General features: G+C 33.6%; 1 protein-coding gene across 1 annotated transcript in view; it reads left to right on the top strand.

Moving 5' to 3' along the window:
* Window positions 1-17,415, top strand: part of STAG2 (STAG2 cohesin complex component) — a 117,413-nt gene that overhangs the window by 40,054 nt on the left and 59,944 nt on the right. The window contains exons 2-5 of the mRNA XM_024747079.1: window positions 1,041-1,184; window positions 4,377-4,455; window positions 7,644-7,808; window positions 13,366-13,462. Of these exons, the coding sequence (XP_024602847.1) occupies window positions 1,141-1,184; window positions 4,377-4,455; window positions 7,644-7,808; window positions 13,366-13,462 (385 nt within the window). The 5' untranslated portion in view covers window positions 1,041-1,140. The remainder of the gene's footprint in view (window positions 1-1,040; window positions 1,185-4,376; window positions 4,456-7,643; window positions 7,809-13,365; window positions 13,463-17,415) is intronic.

Here is a 17,415-nt window from a genome sequence, read left to right as displayed (position 1 = left end):
TTTGTATGTTAATTATATATTAAAAAATTAAAAAAATTATATATTAGTAGCCATTTATGATGTTTTTTCGAGATTTAAACTTAATGGAAAAATTGAATGATCAGTTTCTTGTATAAAGTTTACTCTGCTGGAAGAGATCATTAGAAGTTCATCACTATGTGATATTTGAATATTTATTATTAATTGGATATGTTTAGTCTTTAGGTGGCCACCAAGTATGAGATTTGATCAGAAATAAAAGCATAAAATTTTAAAAGAAAGTTAAAGATTCAGAGCTTCAAACCCAGTCTGTTTTCTCTTTTTTGTTATAGATTTGTCATTTGCTTTTAGGTCACTCTCTTGTTTAGGAACTGCATCTTCCTATGGCCAAACTTACTTTGGTCACAAATGGCATTCATCTGTTGTCCATATGACATTATTGGTATTTAAATTGATAATAAGGTCCTTGAGGGAATGGATCAGAGCTAACATTTTTCCCCTTTCCTGTTCAACGCAGATGGTATTATCATGAAGTGTAGTTATTTAGTAATAAGCCACGCTTTTGGACCGTATGTTTCTTCTATGGTAGAAGAACCTGTTTTTAAAGTATTTTAAAATTATATCTTAGATTTTTTTTTATTAGCTCCTTTTAACTATACTGTACATCATAAGCAGAAAGCTATAGAATTTTCAGGCGTCTTGTATTATGGTTTAAACTTGTCATAAAGATTTTAGGATGAGTAAAAGTCACATTCTGTTCCTAGTTAGGGTATCTGTCTTTTTAAGCAAGGCTGGAGAATCATAACAAATTTAAAAAAATAATTGTAATAGAAGCTTCTTTCTTTGTATTTGTTGTTACTGTCGTGGGGCTACAACAGTTGTAACAAATCCGTATCTAGAAAAAGCAGTCAAATACAAGGGAAAGAAATCCTTATTTACTAAAACACATTAGCAGACACTTGGAAATTTAGTTTTGGGGCAGATATCCTTCCCAATATTTTTGGTGTGTTTATAATAAATATGGCGTTCTCCCTGCCCCCCGCCCCCTGTCCCTTTTAAAGGAATTGTCTGTCTTAGAAGAAAGAAGCAAACCATCATTTTACCCACGTAAATATATGAATATATTTCTGACATTGGGGCGTCCCAGAAGATGATAAAGAAATGATAGCAGCTCCAGAAATACCAACTGATTTTAATCTACTTCAGTAAGTACATTATGATAATCTCTAAATACTCGTTTTTTTCCACAAAATGGGAACTGTATTAACTTCAGTTAAAGTTACTTCTGCTTGAGAAGATATAATGTTTCAGTATAAAATAGCATGCATACTTGGAAATAGTTTATATCAATGCTTATTGGGTTCTGTAACAGTAATTCCACGCCTTTTTTTGTAGTATATTTTATAATTTAGATCCTGGAAAATTTATTATTTTTGCTGTTCAGTTCTTTGAGTCCATACTTGGTTTTACAATAGCAACTGTTTTGAAGGGAGTGTCATGAAATTCTTAAAATGTTAAGTGTTCTCATTAGTAAGGAATATATACCATGCAATACTATTTAGGATGTAATGTCAGATTTCTGTTTAAAATCAAATGACAGGCTAAAACAAATGTAGGAGGGTAGGACATGCTTTCCTTTTTTTTTTTAACCCCGCCAGAAACAAATTATATGCTAATTGGTCCATAAAGTGACTTCAACATAGCTATTTTCTTTACCCTTGTCTTAAAAGCTACTGTGCTCCTTATTCAGCTTTTATTCTCATTACTCTTTGGTGTTTTGATGTAGGAAAGAATTTGAGCTGCTATATGCAGCAGTGGTTTTCATACTAAGCTCCAGTTTCATGAGGTACCTAAGTGAAGAGTGAACCTTTAAACTGCTCGTGGACCCCCATTAACTTTACGCACACATATACCACATATTAGGGGTCTTTATAAGACTTGATTTAAAAACAGAGTCTGGTTGCTAAAAATTTTGAAAACAGCAGATATCCTTGTACATAATGGTGGCCAGTGTCTGCTTTTGATGTTTTATAGATTTTCATTTTTTAAATAATTTTATTATTTTCAGATTGTTAAGGGTCTGTTGGGATATTGCCAATATTTCAAAGTATGATTTTTAATGTGATTTTAATCCCAGTTTATATTGACTCTACTTTCAGATTTTTGAGGAAAATTTCTTGTTTTTGTTTGAGGGAGGATATGGGATAGTCTGAGAAAAAAATTAATTTTTGGTTTGACTACTATAAAATTATGAAATTTCTCAAATACATTAATACAGTAGAGGTAATTTAAAAGGTTTGCGTTATAAGCTAGACTGTTGACCATTAGAATATCTCGAGTAATTAGAGCCTGAAATAGGATAATGGATAAGAGGGAATCGATGTTGTGGAGGTAGAATAGACAGTATTTGATTGGGTATGTGAGGTGGGGGCAGGGTAAAGAGAAAGGAGTGGAAGATTCAGTCGTGTGATGGATGGCGCATGAAGTTTCCAGCACTAAAAGGTGAACCCAGTATACCCCATAAACATATTAGCATATGGTAATTTCACCTAGGATAGGTTTTTGTTGTTGTTCTTTTGATCTTAAAAACAGAAGGAAGCATTAGAGAAAGACAGACTCACAAGAATATTTCTTCTCTGGTTGGGGATATTTTAGACTCTTATTACCCCATTTACTCACTTCAGTTTTCTTCAGAAGGTTTTCCAGTTAGTAATTAAGCCTCTAGTGGCTCATTCTTTTAGTTGGGATAGTCTGGAGATGAGGATTAAGAATGTAATTGAGCCTTTGATTACTCTTTGGCCATCAGAATATTGGCAAAGACTAGTGATTGCAGACTTAGAGCATTTACTGAGCTCTCTAAGAGAGCTAGTCCCACAGATATCTTGGGGAAGAAAGAAGATTACTTACACACCAAGATGTTTAAAACCATTTTCAAAAATTCTTTTGCAAAGCCATATAGGCATGTGGGAAGATTATTGATGACAACAGTATTCTTAAGATGTAAGAGGCATGAGTTTCAAGGTTAATATTAAGTAGTCATTCAGTTTTGGTGCATTAACTATGGGAAATGGTGTTTATTACAGGCTCTTTTCCTCGCAACATTATAGGACATAGTTAGGATTGCCACTATCTTCAATACATTGTTTAAATAACTTTGTAGGTAAGTGCTATAAATAGTAATTTTTTTCCCCTGCTAGCATCTTAACCATTATTTTAGATTTATAAAGTATTCCTAACTCACAGCCTCTGGACAGCTGGTTATTATAGCAATAAAAATGGAAATAGAAGAAATCTAGTTAGAGAAGACTAGCTTTAGAAAGATAGTCTTGCACTTTGATTCTATTTATTTTAAACAAAACCGACAATAGTTTTACACATTAAAAATGGTAAAACCTTTATCTTTTATGTGTGTTGTTCAGTTCTAAAATCCATTGTGACCCAAATATTGATACTGAGTATGCCTTGCCTTAAGTATTTAAGTGTGGGTCTGTTACTACTATTTAGATAGATAGACCCATGTTTACATATATAGGAAGCATCACACATGTGTATTTAAATTGGCTTACTTCCATTTTGCCTTAGAAAATCCAGATTATACAAAGCACCCCTCCTACTCCAAAATAAGGGACAGTTTCTTAGAACTATAAATCTATATTTTAGAAATTAAAGAGACTTCAGAGATTTCATTCTTTCCTGCATAAACGTTGTTTGTAGATGAGAAGATTGAGTGTGGTTGTCAGTTGTCCAAGATCACAGTTTCCTAGTACCATATTAACTAGAACCAGTTTTCTTGACTATAGCTCAACAGCTTTTTGCTTCATAAAGGATTTTGATCAATTAGCACACTTCCCTACCCTGTTGATTTAGTTTGTAAAAATGTTTTACGTATATTTTTTCAGAAATACATGTTTTGTATAGTTACACTTAGATTATGAATATTTTTGTGTTATATAGGAAAGGTCATAAGATCCTTAATATTGCTAAAATTCCCTAATAAAGATTATCTCATACCTAGTGCTAAAATACAGTTTTACCTGAACACCATGGTCTTTGAATCAGAAAATGAAACCAGCCATTCCAATAGAACACCACGTTTCCTAGAGTTAAAAGTTTGAGAGCCCCTGGTTTTGTTTTTATGCTTTGGTTAAAAATTAACAAAATAAAAACATGCTTAGACATTTGTGTTTTAGATTAATGTTTTTGTGTTATATAATTTTAAATGTTTGGTAATATGCTACGATATGTTGCTTTGGGAAAGCATCTTAATTACATTTAATGCTAATATAGTTTTGTAATGAGTTAACCAAGCCTTTCTTTTAGAAAATATGGCAAAATTTAGAAACTCCATCTACATTTCTAAGGAAGATTTTAAATAATTGCTTATCTTTTTGTCATAGGGAGTCAGAAACACATTTTTCTTCTGACACAGATTTTGAAGACATTGAAGGAAAAAACCAAAAGCAAGGCAAAGGAAAAGTATGTATAGAATATGTGTCTTTATTTTGGTTCTTACGGTCATAAATATACATATATGAATAAATATAATTATATACTATATATAGTTGTTTTAGTTATGTCTCAGATGTTGTTGTCTTTTAAAAATGCTTTTTTCCCCTGACTGGTATGGCAAGTCTTTGAACACTTCTACTACTATAAAGTTGAAATTAATACGTCATTGTTTCTAGTAGTTTATTTTATAAAGCATGGTATGCTAAGCAAAATGTGGTATTCTGTTGGCTTTATTTTTATTTGTACATGAGTAGTCCAATGTAAAACAAATCAGTAAATTTCTTATTCTAAAGTACCCTAAAAATGTAACCTACAAGCGTTTAAGTCTAATGGGTTACTGTTGACAGTGACTCTTTATAAGTAATGTCAAGGATAAAAACTAACAAAGTTCTGAGTCAATAGAATGCAAGTTTAGAGTATGAGTGGGTAGCCTGAGAGGTGTGGGTAACTTAGTGAATGGTTAAATCATTTTGCTGTTTTGGAAAGTACATTTGACTCCGTGCATGTGTAAATACATTGTGCAAAAGATGACTTGCTTTTGTTCAGCATTTTCTTTGCCAAAATGAATTTTGGATTTATATTTTCTCATGACACATTTACTTTTTTTTTCTCTCTTTTTTTTTGATGATTCTCTTATTTATTTTTATTGGGGTATAGTTGTTTTACAATGTTGTGTTAGTTTCTACTGTAAAGCGAAGTGGAGTTCCCTGTGTATACAGCAGGTTCTTATTAGTTATCTATTTTATACATATGTGTATATATGTCAATCCACATTTACTTTTAAAAAGTCTAAATAATGCAGAAATGTACAATGAGCAAAGTAAAAATTTCCCATTTTAAATATGTAAACATTTTTCATGAACATACAAATGTATATATACACCTATATATAAAAATGCACATAGAATTTTACTTAAATGGAATCATACTGTGCAAACTGTTTCATTTGCTTTTAAAACTTAATGACATGTTGTCAGCAGCTTTCCTATCAGTGAATTTTTCCTGTCTGTAATTTTTAATGGTGTCATAGGATCCCATTTTATGTATGGAACATAATTTATTTAACTAGTCCTTGGAATATCTTTTTAGAGTGCACATAATCCATGTGTTTCATAATTTCGTATGCATTCTTAGTCCCTTAAAAAGTGGTAGTCTGGCGCAGGGGAGAGAATGTGAATGAATACAAATGTTAACTCATGACTATCCGAAGACAGCCATAATTCTAGTGGGTAGTATATGCTTATTCATTAGAAAACCACTTTTCCTTGTTCTGCAGTCATCTTTCAAAACCGAAACTCTGCTTTTGGCTTTAATTTGCAAGCTGGGATAAGACTTATAGTGGCATCTGAATAGAGTAGCCACTGTTGTGAGTGAGGTATTAGGCATCAGATCAATGATTTATTATAACAATAATAATGTTTTGACCCTATACTATGTATGTTCCATGCAGTGTGCTAATAATTTTACATGTTATCTAATTTAATATTTGAACAGCCCTGTAGATTAGAAAACTTAATTTTTATAGATAGGAAACTGAGGTCTAGAGAAGCTTAGTCATTAAGGATTTGAGCCCACATCTGTTGAAAGGTGGTATACTCTTAATGCACTATAGTATACTACCTCATAGTCTTTTTTTAAAAAATAAATTTTATTTATTTATTTATGGCTGTGTTGGGTCTTCATTGCTGTGCATGGACTTTCTCCAGTTGCAGCGAGCATGGGCTACTCTTTGTTGTGGTGCACGGGCATCACAGTGGTTTCTCTTGTTGCAGAGCACGGGCTCTAGGCACGTGGCCTTCAGTAGTTGTGGCTCTTGGGCTCAGTAGTTGTGGCTTGCGGGCTCTAGAGTGCAGGCTCAGTAGTTGTGGTGCACGGGCTTAGTTGCTCCGCAGCATATGGGCTCTTCCTGGACCAGGGATTGAACCCGTGTACCCCTGCATTGGCAGGCGGATTCTTAGCCACTGCGCCACCAGGGAAGCCCTGAAGTAGTTCGTAAGAGTAGGGTGGTTTTAGATTCTTGAAGAAGGAGAAAAGACCCTTTATGGAACAAAGTATAGAAACATACAGACTGTCAGTGGAAGTAAATTTGTAGATCTGGCTATAGATCAGGGATCTGCAAACTATGGCCTGTTTTTGTACTACCCACGAGTTAAGAATGGTATTTACAGTTTTAAAGGATAGTTAAAATAAAGAATATGTGACAGAGACAGTATGTGGCCTGCAGAGCCTTAAAATATTTACTATCTGGTACTTTACAGAAAGTTTGCTGACTGTTGCTCTAGATCATAGAAATGGGTAGATCTAAAAGAGACCCTCGAAATCATCTATTCTAACCTGTAAAGATATTGATACAACTCTGGCATTTTAGAAATGAGGACTCTGAGTTGGGGAATGACTTTTTTTTAATAATAAGGTATAAATGCTGTTGGAGGTGTTTTATATCTGAGGCATGTAGGCAGCCTATTCACTGATTTATGAAGTCCCTCCACCCAATGTTAACTTTCTTATAAAGGGGCTTCATTTCCATAGTGTTCGTTAATTGAACTTTCATGATAAATAAGTGTTGGAGGGAAGGCCCAGAACAAGAAAGAGGTTGATATACCTATTAATACTGTTTAGAATTCCTTTGTCAATGCACTGCAGTGATTTATAAGACTAACAATAGACATTAAGTTAAAATGTTGAACTCATTACGAGTTACTTATTTCATAGAGTTTTGTTATTCTTGCTGCCCACTACAGTCTGCACCCTAAAGCACGATCTTATGAAGTAGGCACTTTTTTTTTTTTACTTTTATCCTCACTTTACAAGTTAGAAAATCTCTCTGAAGCACAGTGTGGTTAAGTAACTTGCCCAAGATCACTCAGCTAACAGGAATAGAAATTTGGGACTTAGGCAGTCTGCCAGTCTACAGAGACTGTGCTCCTAACTGCAGTGTCACATGAGGTATATGGTAGTATAAGTTAAAAAAATTGATACCACAAAGAGCCTGTCACAACCATATCATTTTATTATGACGCGTGTGTATGGCACTCCCCTTTAGGTCAGCTTTAAGTGTTTTATAATTATGCACGCTATCAGCTGCTCCTGCTGTAGCTTTATTTTGAACTCTCAAGGATAAGGATATAACTTAAGCAACTTGTATTTTTATGCAGACTTGTAAAAAAGGCAAAAAAGGCCCAGGAGAAAAGGGCAAAGGTGGAAATGGAGGAGGAAAACCTCCTTCTGGTCCAAACCGAATGAATGGTCATCACCAGCAGAATGGAGTGGAAAACATGATGTTGTTTGAAGTTGTTAAAATGGGCAAGAGTGCTATGCAGGTAATGTTTATTGTGTTCTTCCTGGTTCATTTGTACATTTTGAACTTAAGTGGGTTATATAAAATATATCCCTGATTTTTCTAATTGTGTTTAAAAAAGTTTTTAATACTGCGTATTAGAAAAAAGCAACAAAATAGTCAGAAAACAAGGGATCTGTCTATTCAGACATAAGACCTTTAAGCTGTGTCTTGAGTCATTTTCTGCTGCATTATTTTCTTTTAATGGCATATAATAAAAAATATGTCAAAAAATATGCTGATGTAAACCCTGACTGTGACATTTCAATTTCCTTTGAGTTTATATAGTGACTGTTAAAACATGAAGTTCTTTGCACATACAGAATTCTTGGCTGAGTGACCTAATGTAATCACTGTCCACTTTAGTGAATTCTTTTGATCACTGTTGTCTATTAGAAATTTTATTACTTGTGCTGTTTCTTACCAGAGGAGTACAGAGTTGGAGTCATATTCATGTTAAATCATCCTGAATTTGTTTCTTCATAATTTTATGACAGTAGAAGCATTTCAGCTTTACACTGGAGGCTAAACCCATATGGTTTTAAAAAATTGAATCAACACTATACTCAATATACACGCTTAATGAAATTATTATTTAATTTATAAAAGCTATAGGGAATAGTTTTTTTCCTTCATGGAATTAACTTTCGTCTACAAAAGGTGCACATGGATGGTTTAGGGAAGGCTAGTCATTAAACTTTGTTATTAATGAATAAATGAAATGTAAATCTTGATTATAAATATGCATTTATCTAAATATGTATGGTTTTGTAAATAAAATTTAAAATATCAATTGGAACTAATAAGGCACATTTTTTACACGTAAAATGAAAAAGAATTGTTAGCTTTTGAACTATCACCAATTGTATAGTGCAACGTATTTTCTTAAATTCAAATTCACTGTCACTTATCCATATATGGTTAGCTTTCATAGGGTTGTGATTAGGATGTGGATTTTATTTCTTGTTTAATGTTTTAAATGATTATTTTGTGTACACATTTGAAAGAAATAATGTCTTATTATATTACTGTGCTATGGTTTATTTAGTCATTTCCTAATTTAAAAAATTATCCTCCTCTCTGGTTCCCATTTTGGGTTAATTTTATTGAAGAGATAAATTATCTCTGTTAAATTGTATACCATTTCATTACTTTCCTTTTTATATTTATACTTTTCTCTATAATATTTTGTTCTAAGTAGTTAAATGCATTATTTTTTTTTCTAATATCTTATCATTTTTGTTAACATAAGAAATCTCAACTTATATCTGCAGCTAATTAGGCTATTCTATTTTTGTCTAGTCTGTAGGGTTTTTTTTTTTTTTTAACTTTTTGGCTCATCAGAATTTTTTAATAGAAAATGTGAGGGCTTAGCTTTATATTTCTTTTTGTTAATGGTATCTCAGTGTTTAAAGAGTGAACATTTTTCTTATTTTTGTGTTGCTTATGGTTTGTCATATGTTAAGATTGTACCTCTATGCCATTTGTTTTTCTATTTCTAAGTGTGATTTCCCGCTTAAAAGCAGTATATCCACAGTATCTCTCCATTGATTTCCCTGAATCATCTCTCCACCTCCAGTTTGTTTTGTGTACTCCCACTTGTGTTATCTTTCTAACACCAAATTTGATCAAGGAAGTCTCCTGTTTACAAACTTCTAAGAGTTCTTCCTTATCTAAAAGTTCCAGCCCAGATTTCCTTATGGCATACTTGCTGTTCTCTAGCCGCCATATGTTCTCTGCCCCTAGACCTTTCTTTTTGTTTTTCTTACTGCCTGGAATAGTCTTATTTTTCTCCCTTCCATATCACAGGATTGACTAATTCAAATGTCACTCTTTTTTGGGGAAACATTTTTGGACTCTATCTCCTTCTCCCCTTGAATGTATTTCTTATTCTTCTCTTTCCAGTATAGCACTTAGTATATTGTATTATAGTTATGCACACGTCTGTATTTGCTTCTAGATTGTTAATTCCTTGATTGGGGACTGTGTATTACTCATTTTTTTGTATCCCCAGGATATCGCTATTTCGGTGATTATGAGTGAGAGTGAATAAGTACAAGACTCACTGTTGGTTTTAAAATAGTTCTTAAATTTTAAGAAAGAAGAAATCATGCATGTGCCCCTAGTTCTATTAGATAATAGACGTTGAATTTTATTGAATGAGTTTTTAGTATATTATTTGATGATTAAAATTTTTAAATATATTTCATTGTGATAGCTTGTATTAGTTTTACTATTTGTATTTTATTTGTATTTATTACAGCAGCCTTATGTAAACTCTAGTATAAACTCTTCTTGATCTTCAAGAATAACTTTTTGATGTGATGTGATTTTTTTTTTGTAAGATTTCATTAAATATTTTTGTATCTTTATTGATGAGAATAGCCCTTGTTCTAGTTATCTATTGCTGCATAACAAACCACCCCAAACTCAGTGATGTAAAAGAACAACCATTTTATTATGCTTAGTGATTCTGTGGATCTAGAATTCAGACAGAGGTAAATAGGGATGTCTCTTTTGTGCTTTCATCCATGATGGCTGGGGTCTTAGCTGAGATAGCTTGAATGCCTGGAGGTGACAAAAACAGTTATGGACTATAATAATCTGGAGACTTCTTTATTCATGTTTGGTACCTAGTCAGTAGTGATTTGAAGGCTGGGCTCAGCTGCAACTGTTACCTGGAGTACCTACAAATGGTCCTTCCACGTGGCTTTGGCTTCTTACAGTATGGCTTCTGAGTTTGGAGAGACTATCCTGAGAGGAAGTATCTAGTTCTGTAGTGCTGCAAGAACCCAATGCAGAAGTTGAATAGCCTTCTATGACCTAATCTTGGAAGCATCATTTCTGCTGCACTCTGTTCTGGAGAAGGGGACATAGACCTCACTTCTTTTGGGGGAGCAATGTCAAACAACTTGGGGCCATGTTTTAAAACTCCCATATCACATAATATATTCTCTTGATACTGCCCATATCATATTTGGGGATCATCTTAGAAACATTTCTTTCATAAATTGAGTTGGTTGACATACACAAGCTGCTATAAAATATAGAAAAGGACTGAAATCTAGAAATTAAGCAACATTTTAGAATATGTCCAGTAAATCTCTATGAGCCAGGTTATTCTTAAATAATATTTTCTTTTTCTTTTCTTTTTCATGTGATCATATTATCTTTTTTGTACATCAAATTATACATATTTTATTCATTCAGTTCATACCCAAATTCCGTATTTATTGGTATATAACTTAAAACATTTTCCCTCCTGACTTTTCATTTTTTATATTAGCTGTAATTTATCATCTTAATTTTTTAAATTTCGTTTATTTAAAAATTTTTTAATCTGTTTTGTGGTTTCCTCTTTTGTCCATGAAGGAATAAAGTGCTGCTTTTGTTTGTTTGTTTGTTTGTTTTTGCGGTGTGCGGGCCTCTCACTGTTGTGGCCTCTCCCGTTGCGGAGCTTAAAGTGCTGCTTTTATTTTTTAGTTCTGTTTTTTAAAAAATTGCTATATTGAAATATACTTCACAAACCATAAAATTCACCCTTTTAAAGTGTAAATTCAATGAATTTTAGTATTGGTACATTCACAGAGTTGTGCAGCCATCACCACAGTCTAATTTTAGAATTTTTTCAATACCCCAGAAAGAAACCTCGTGCCCATTAGCAGTCACTTTCTCCTCACCTGCCCCCAGGTCTAGGCAACCATGAATCTACTTTCTATAAATTTGCCTATTCTGGACATTTCATATAAACGAGGTCATAAATATATGGTCATTTTTGAGTGGCTTCTTTGACTTAGCGTGTTTTTAAGGTTCATCCATGGTGTGGCATGTATTATAACTTCATTCTTTTTTATTGCCAAATAACATTCCATTGTATGGATATGTCATGCTTTATTTATCCATTCATCCCTTGATGTATCTGTGGTTTGTTTCCACTTTTTGGCTGTTGTGAATAATGCTGTTATGAGTATTATTGTACAAATTTTTGTTTGGACATACGTTTTCATTTCTCTTGGGTAATAAATACCTAGGAGTTGAGTTCCAGGGTCATTTAATTCTTTAGCCTTTTGAGGAGCCGCCAAACTGTTTTTACAAAGTGGCAGCACCATTTTACTTTTTTACGAACAGTGTTTTAGCATTCCATTTCTCCAAATTCTTGCCAGCATTTATTATTGTCTGTACTTTTTATTATAGCCATCTTAGTGGGAGTGAAGTGGTATCTTATTGTGGTTTTGATTTCCATTTCCTTTGTGGCCAATTACACTGAGCATCTTTGCATGTGCTAAGGGCCATTTGTATATCTTCTGTATAGAACTGTCTATTCCGATCCTTTGCCTATATTTTTAATTGGGTTATTTGGCTTTTTAAAATTATTGAACTGTAGTTCTTTATATTTTCTGGGCACAAGTTCCGTATCAGATATATGATTTGCAAATATTTTCTCCCATTCTGTGGGTTGTCTTTTCACTTCCTTGATGGAGTCCTTTCAAGAATAAAGTTTTAATTTTGAATAAGTCAAATTTATTTTTTCTTTTGTCTCTTGTGCTTTTGGTCTAATATATAAGAAGGGTTTGCCTAACTCAATGGTTATGAAGATTTACTTCTGTGTTTCATAGGTTTAACTCTTACATTTAGGTATTTGATTGTGTATGATGTGAGAGAGGGTCCAGCTTCATTCTTTTGCATACAGATATCCAGTTGTCCCAGCACCATTTGTTGAAAAGACTAGTCTTTCACTATTGAATTGGGTTGGCATCCTTGTCAAAAATCAAATGACCATCAATCTAAGGGTTTATTACTGGACTCTCAGTTTTATTCCATTAATCTACGTATCTGTCCTTATGCCAGTACTCTACTGTCTTGATTACTGTAGCTTTGTAGTAGGTTTTAAAATCATGAAGTGTGAGTCCTTCAACTTTGTTCTCTTTTCAAGACTGTTGACAATTCTGGATACCTTGCATTACCCTAAGAATTTTAGGATCAACTTTTCAATTTCTGCTAAGAAACCAGCTGGGATTTTGATAGGGATTGCATTGAGTCTGTAGCTCAGTTTGGAGGGTACTGTCATCTAACAATATTAAGTCTCCAGATCCATGAACTATCCTACTTTCTTTTGATGCTTATTTCTTATTAATATGGGACTATTAGTGCTCACTACAATATTTTAGTCAAATATCAGTATTTTCTAAGATATCTATAATATCTATATAGATATCTATATAGATATCACTATATAGTGATATCTATAATATCACTAAGAAATTTCAGTTTATAGAATTGGGTCCCATATTTAGGTTTTAGATTCCTTTTAATGCAAAAATGAGGAAGATGGATCATTTATGTACAATCAGGTGATTAATTTACTGAATTTGATTCCATTTTATTGTTTAAATTTAACTTTAAATTTTAGTATACAAGTGTATGTATTTATTGAAATAATGTGATACCACTTAATGTTGAATCTTAACTATTTTAATCTGACTTAATTAAGTCTTAGAACGTTAGAAAAAGCTAATGGTTCTTTTCCCCCTCTGCTGTAGTCGGTGGTAGATGATTGGATAGAGTCATACAAGCATGACCGAGATATAGCACTTCTTGACCTCATCAACTTTTTTATTCAGTGTTCAGGCTGTAAAGGTAAGATATTTATTTTGGAAGCAGAATGTTATCAAATGTTCTCTTCTTTTTTGTTTCACCTAAAGATTATTAGCACTTCATGTGGAAACTAATGCCACGATACTGAGTTATTTGCATTATAACCATACAAAATGTATGTAAGGAAAAAAGAGCAAAGAACAAAGAGAGAAAGTCTGTTGAGACTGTTATATTCATATGTGAAAGTTAACTAAAAACTTGGCAATTTTATAATTGTTATGTTACTTTATTAGATATATTTCCCACTTTCAGCATCTGGTTTTAGGAGCAAAGAAATGGATTAAGAATGGAGGAGGAAGATAATGAAGAGATACAGGTTCAAGTGGCAGGGAATTGTAGAGTGTAGGGAGTTAAAAAGTGCCCTGAATAACAGTAAGTAAGTAAGTAAGTAGGTAAGTAAGTAACTAAGTAAGTAAGTAAACTAAGGAATTGGTGACATTTACAGGTTTTTTTCCCTAAAAGGTAGAGAAACTGGAGTGGGGAGCGGGGTCTTTTTTAAAGTGTTTATACTTTATTTTAAAAGATTTTGAAGTAAGAGTAGGGAAAATATAAAATGTCTTCCCTGAGACAAAAACATGTAGCACACACATTTGGCCAGGGAGACAAAATTGTGTAAGTTGGGGAGTCATACATCCTGATCTGGATCAGTAAATGAGTTAGTCAAGATCATGGGCAGGTTCTGATTTATTCTGTGTCTCCCTAATACTTGGCCCATCCTTGAAATGCTAGAAGATGCACAGGCTAATAAATGTTACAGTTTTCCAAGGGTATTACATTTTTTTTAATGAAAATGACACCAAAAACATGGGCATTAGAAGTTAGGAGGAGGGAAGATTGCCTAAAAGTAGATCTAAAGAATTAAGGTGCTAAAGAATGACTGATTTAATAAACAAATCTGAAAAGAGATCCCAGAAAACAATTTACTTATGTCTACTCCTTTAATTCTACAAAACTTCTTTAAAAATCCTGTCATTGGAATTGGAAAACAAGTAACATTTTAAGAACTGATGCATTTTATGAGGTCAATCACAACTTTCAGTGCAGTCTGCATATTAAATGTTATATATGTGAGGCCTGATAGACAAATTTATTAACTTACTGAGTCTATGGTCTTCATAATGCCATTAATATGGCCATTTTTTAGAAATTTTAATGTCTTTAGAGTGCAGAGAGTTGCCTAGTTTACTTCTTAGCTAAAGGTAGCTGTAAATCAGTATTAGAAAATTCTACTGATTCTGCTCAGAGGAAGTGTTGTAGTAATGACAGTATGATGAACCAGATTAACTCCTCAGAAAATGAGATACGTTGATATTATTTTTTTTTTGTCTATGTCCATTCCATCTTTCTGGAGTAGAAGGGTACAAGTACCTGTTTGTGGTGTTATGTAATCAAGGGCAATGCCCTTTCTCTTTAGATTCTTTGAAAATGGAAGGTTGATTGCAGAACAAGTGAACAGGTGCCAGAAATAATTTAATGAGTTGAAATTCTAATTTTTATATTCAGTCTTACCTATTATACCATAGTTTGATCAGTTTTAGTTTCCTAACTAGGCTTCTGAATTGCAGTTTTAAAACAAAGCCGTAGTCAGAGCATTTCCCTTTATCAGATACATTCCTTTTTTGGCATCACTGTATTTATAAATCAGGAGCTTGCCCATTAAACATTTGGACATACCTTGTCACAAACAAGGTTGTGAAAATTTTTAAAAATTGAAGGTGTTGAAAACTTAGGTAGATTTAAACACTGCTATAGTATTTATTTTAGAAGCAAGGAAGCTCCATAAAGAGGAATTTACCATGTAATCAAAGTTAAGGTCATTAAGTACTTAGAAAACATACTCAAAAATATTTTGGTAGAATTCTTTCATAAATGAATTAGAAACATGCTTAAGTATATACAGTGTACCTTTTCCTGTGGATTTAGGACTGTTATTATGAGCATCAGTTATTTTACTGTAGTTATGCCTTCTGAAGTATTGAGGTATGTGGAGAGATGTTTGGCCCTACACTGAATGGCTCCAGACTGCTCTGTGGTTGGTGATTCTGTGGCCAGTTGTTTCCTTCTTTCTTTCCTGGTCAGCTGTCACTTTTCAGTTTACCAGTTTTTAAAGCAGTCTTGCTTCATGTCCCCCACACTTTTAAGGCAGTGGGAGCTGGCCTGATGTCCTGATGGCTCCTTTACACCTGCCTCAGGAGTTATTATATGCATGGAGTTTGTGACAGCTATTTTGTTTTCTGCTTATATTTGGGTTTATGGCTGTTATATGGTCTATGAGATGAGAGGAGGAGCTTTAGAAGTTTGTCAAAATGTATGCAATATGTTTACTTTGAGATTTATTTATATATAAATGCTTATTTCGTAGAAATTATTTCAGGGATTGAGTTACTTGTCCTTCTCTAGCACTGCCACATTTACAGTACCTGGGTATAAAGTATGAAAAGGTTCTGGAGATCCATGGATCTAGATATAAATTAAAAACCTCTCAGAAGGTTTTTGAGAATGTGCTTCTTTAGTCAGGGAAATCATGCTTTCTTTCAAATTTGTTAATATTTTTAAACAATCATTTGATTTTTTAATGTGGTAAGTAAGGGCTCTTTCACAGTACCAGTAAAAATTGATCTCACCTGGGGCTGGGCAGCAAGATGTAGACTAATAATCTCATACAAATTATTTAACTTCTCTTTGCCTTAGCATCGGTTTCCTCATCTGTAAAGCCAGGATTATAGTACCTCCTATATAGGCTTGTTGCCAGGGCTGAAGTGGCTGGTGCATACGCGGCTCAATGGATGTTAGTTCCTATTCTACTCCTGCTGGTTTTGTTACGCTACTGGAAGGTCTTCAGATTGCATGCCCATAGAGAAGGGAGCTCACATAGCAGTTGTTCTTTTCAGATTTGGGGTTGGAAAGAGAGTATGATGTTCTATTGTTGTTTTTAAATTTATATGCACACACATGTGCATGCGTATATAAAATAGAGCTTGGTCAATTGAAATATATCTAACTTTTATAATAAATCTCATATTCCTGTACCAAGACATTCTTTTATTTTTAAATTAAAAAATTTTTTTTGTTTGGCTGTGCCGTGCTGCATGTAGGATCTTAGTTCCCCAACCAGGGATCGAACCTGTGCCCTCTGCATTGAGCGTGTGGAGTCTTAACCACTGGACTGCCAGGGAAGCCCCAAGACATTCTTTTAGATGTTACTATATTTATGGTATTCATAGTGATTAGACTGGCAAAGAATAAATAATCTAGCATTAGAAATGTGGTTTAGGAAATTCACTTTTTACATTTTTTCTTTTTTAAAAAAATATCTGACACCCCATCAGTGGAAATTCATGTATGACTTCTTCTTGCATTGTCTCCTACTCATAACTTTTTCCTAGAAACCCCTTTTTTGATATTTGACCTATACCTGGCTAACTTTTACTACCTTTTTTTTTTTGAAATACAGTTGATTTACAGTGTTAATTTCAGGTGTACAGCAAAGTGGTACAGTTATACTACTTGTAATGTGCATCCTTTCTCCTTGCCTCTTCCATACTCCTTTAAAACTCTAAATGTCCTTATAAGAAACACCTACTTATCCAGATCTTTTTTTTTTTTTTTTGTCTGAGCTATAGCCTTTCTTGGCTTTTCAACTCATTTGGGCATTTATTATGTACTAACTTTAATACTTTATTTTTCCCTTTCTCTCTGCTCCCCCCCCAGTTATTCTTTGTTTAAACTTACAGCTAGATTACAGGCTTCTGGATGAGCAGGAACTACAGCTTACTACTTAGGTTTATTTGAAGCCCTTCGAGGGGATGATGGGATGTAGTTGCCTTACATATTGTTGTACTTAATAAAGAAACCTGGCTAGGGGCTTCCCTGGTGGCGCAGTGGTTGAGGGTCCGCCTGCCGATGCGGGGGGCGTGGGTTCGTGCCCCGGTCCG

Source organism: Neophocaena asiaeorientalis, unplaced genomic scaffold (assembly GCF_003031525.2).
Source record: "Neophocaena asiaeorientalis asiaeorientalis breed wild unplaced genomic scaffold, Neophocaena_asiaeorientalis_V1.1 scaffold492, whole genome shotgun sequence".
NCBI lineage: Eukaryota > Metazoa > Chordata > Mammalia > Artiodactyla > Phocoenidae > Neophocaena > Neophocaena asiaeorientalis.
The sequence above is the reverse complement of the archived record's forward strand: the minus strand, read 5'-3'. Positions and strand labels throughout refer to the sequence as shown.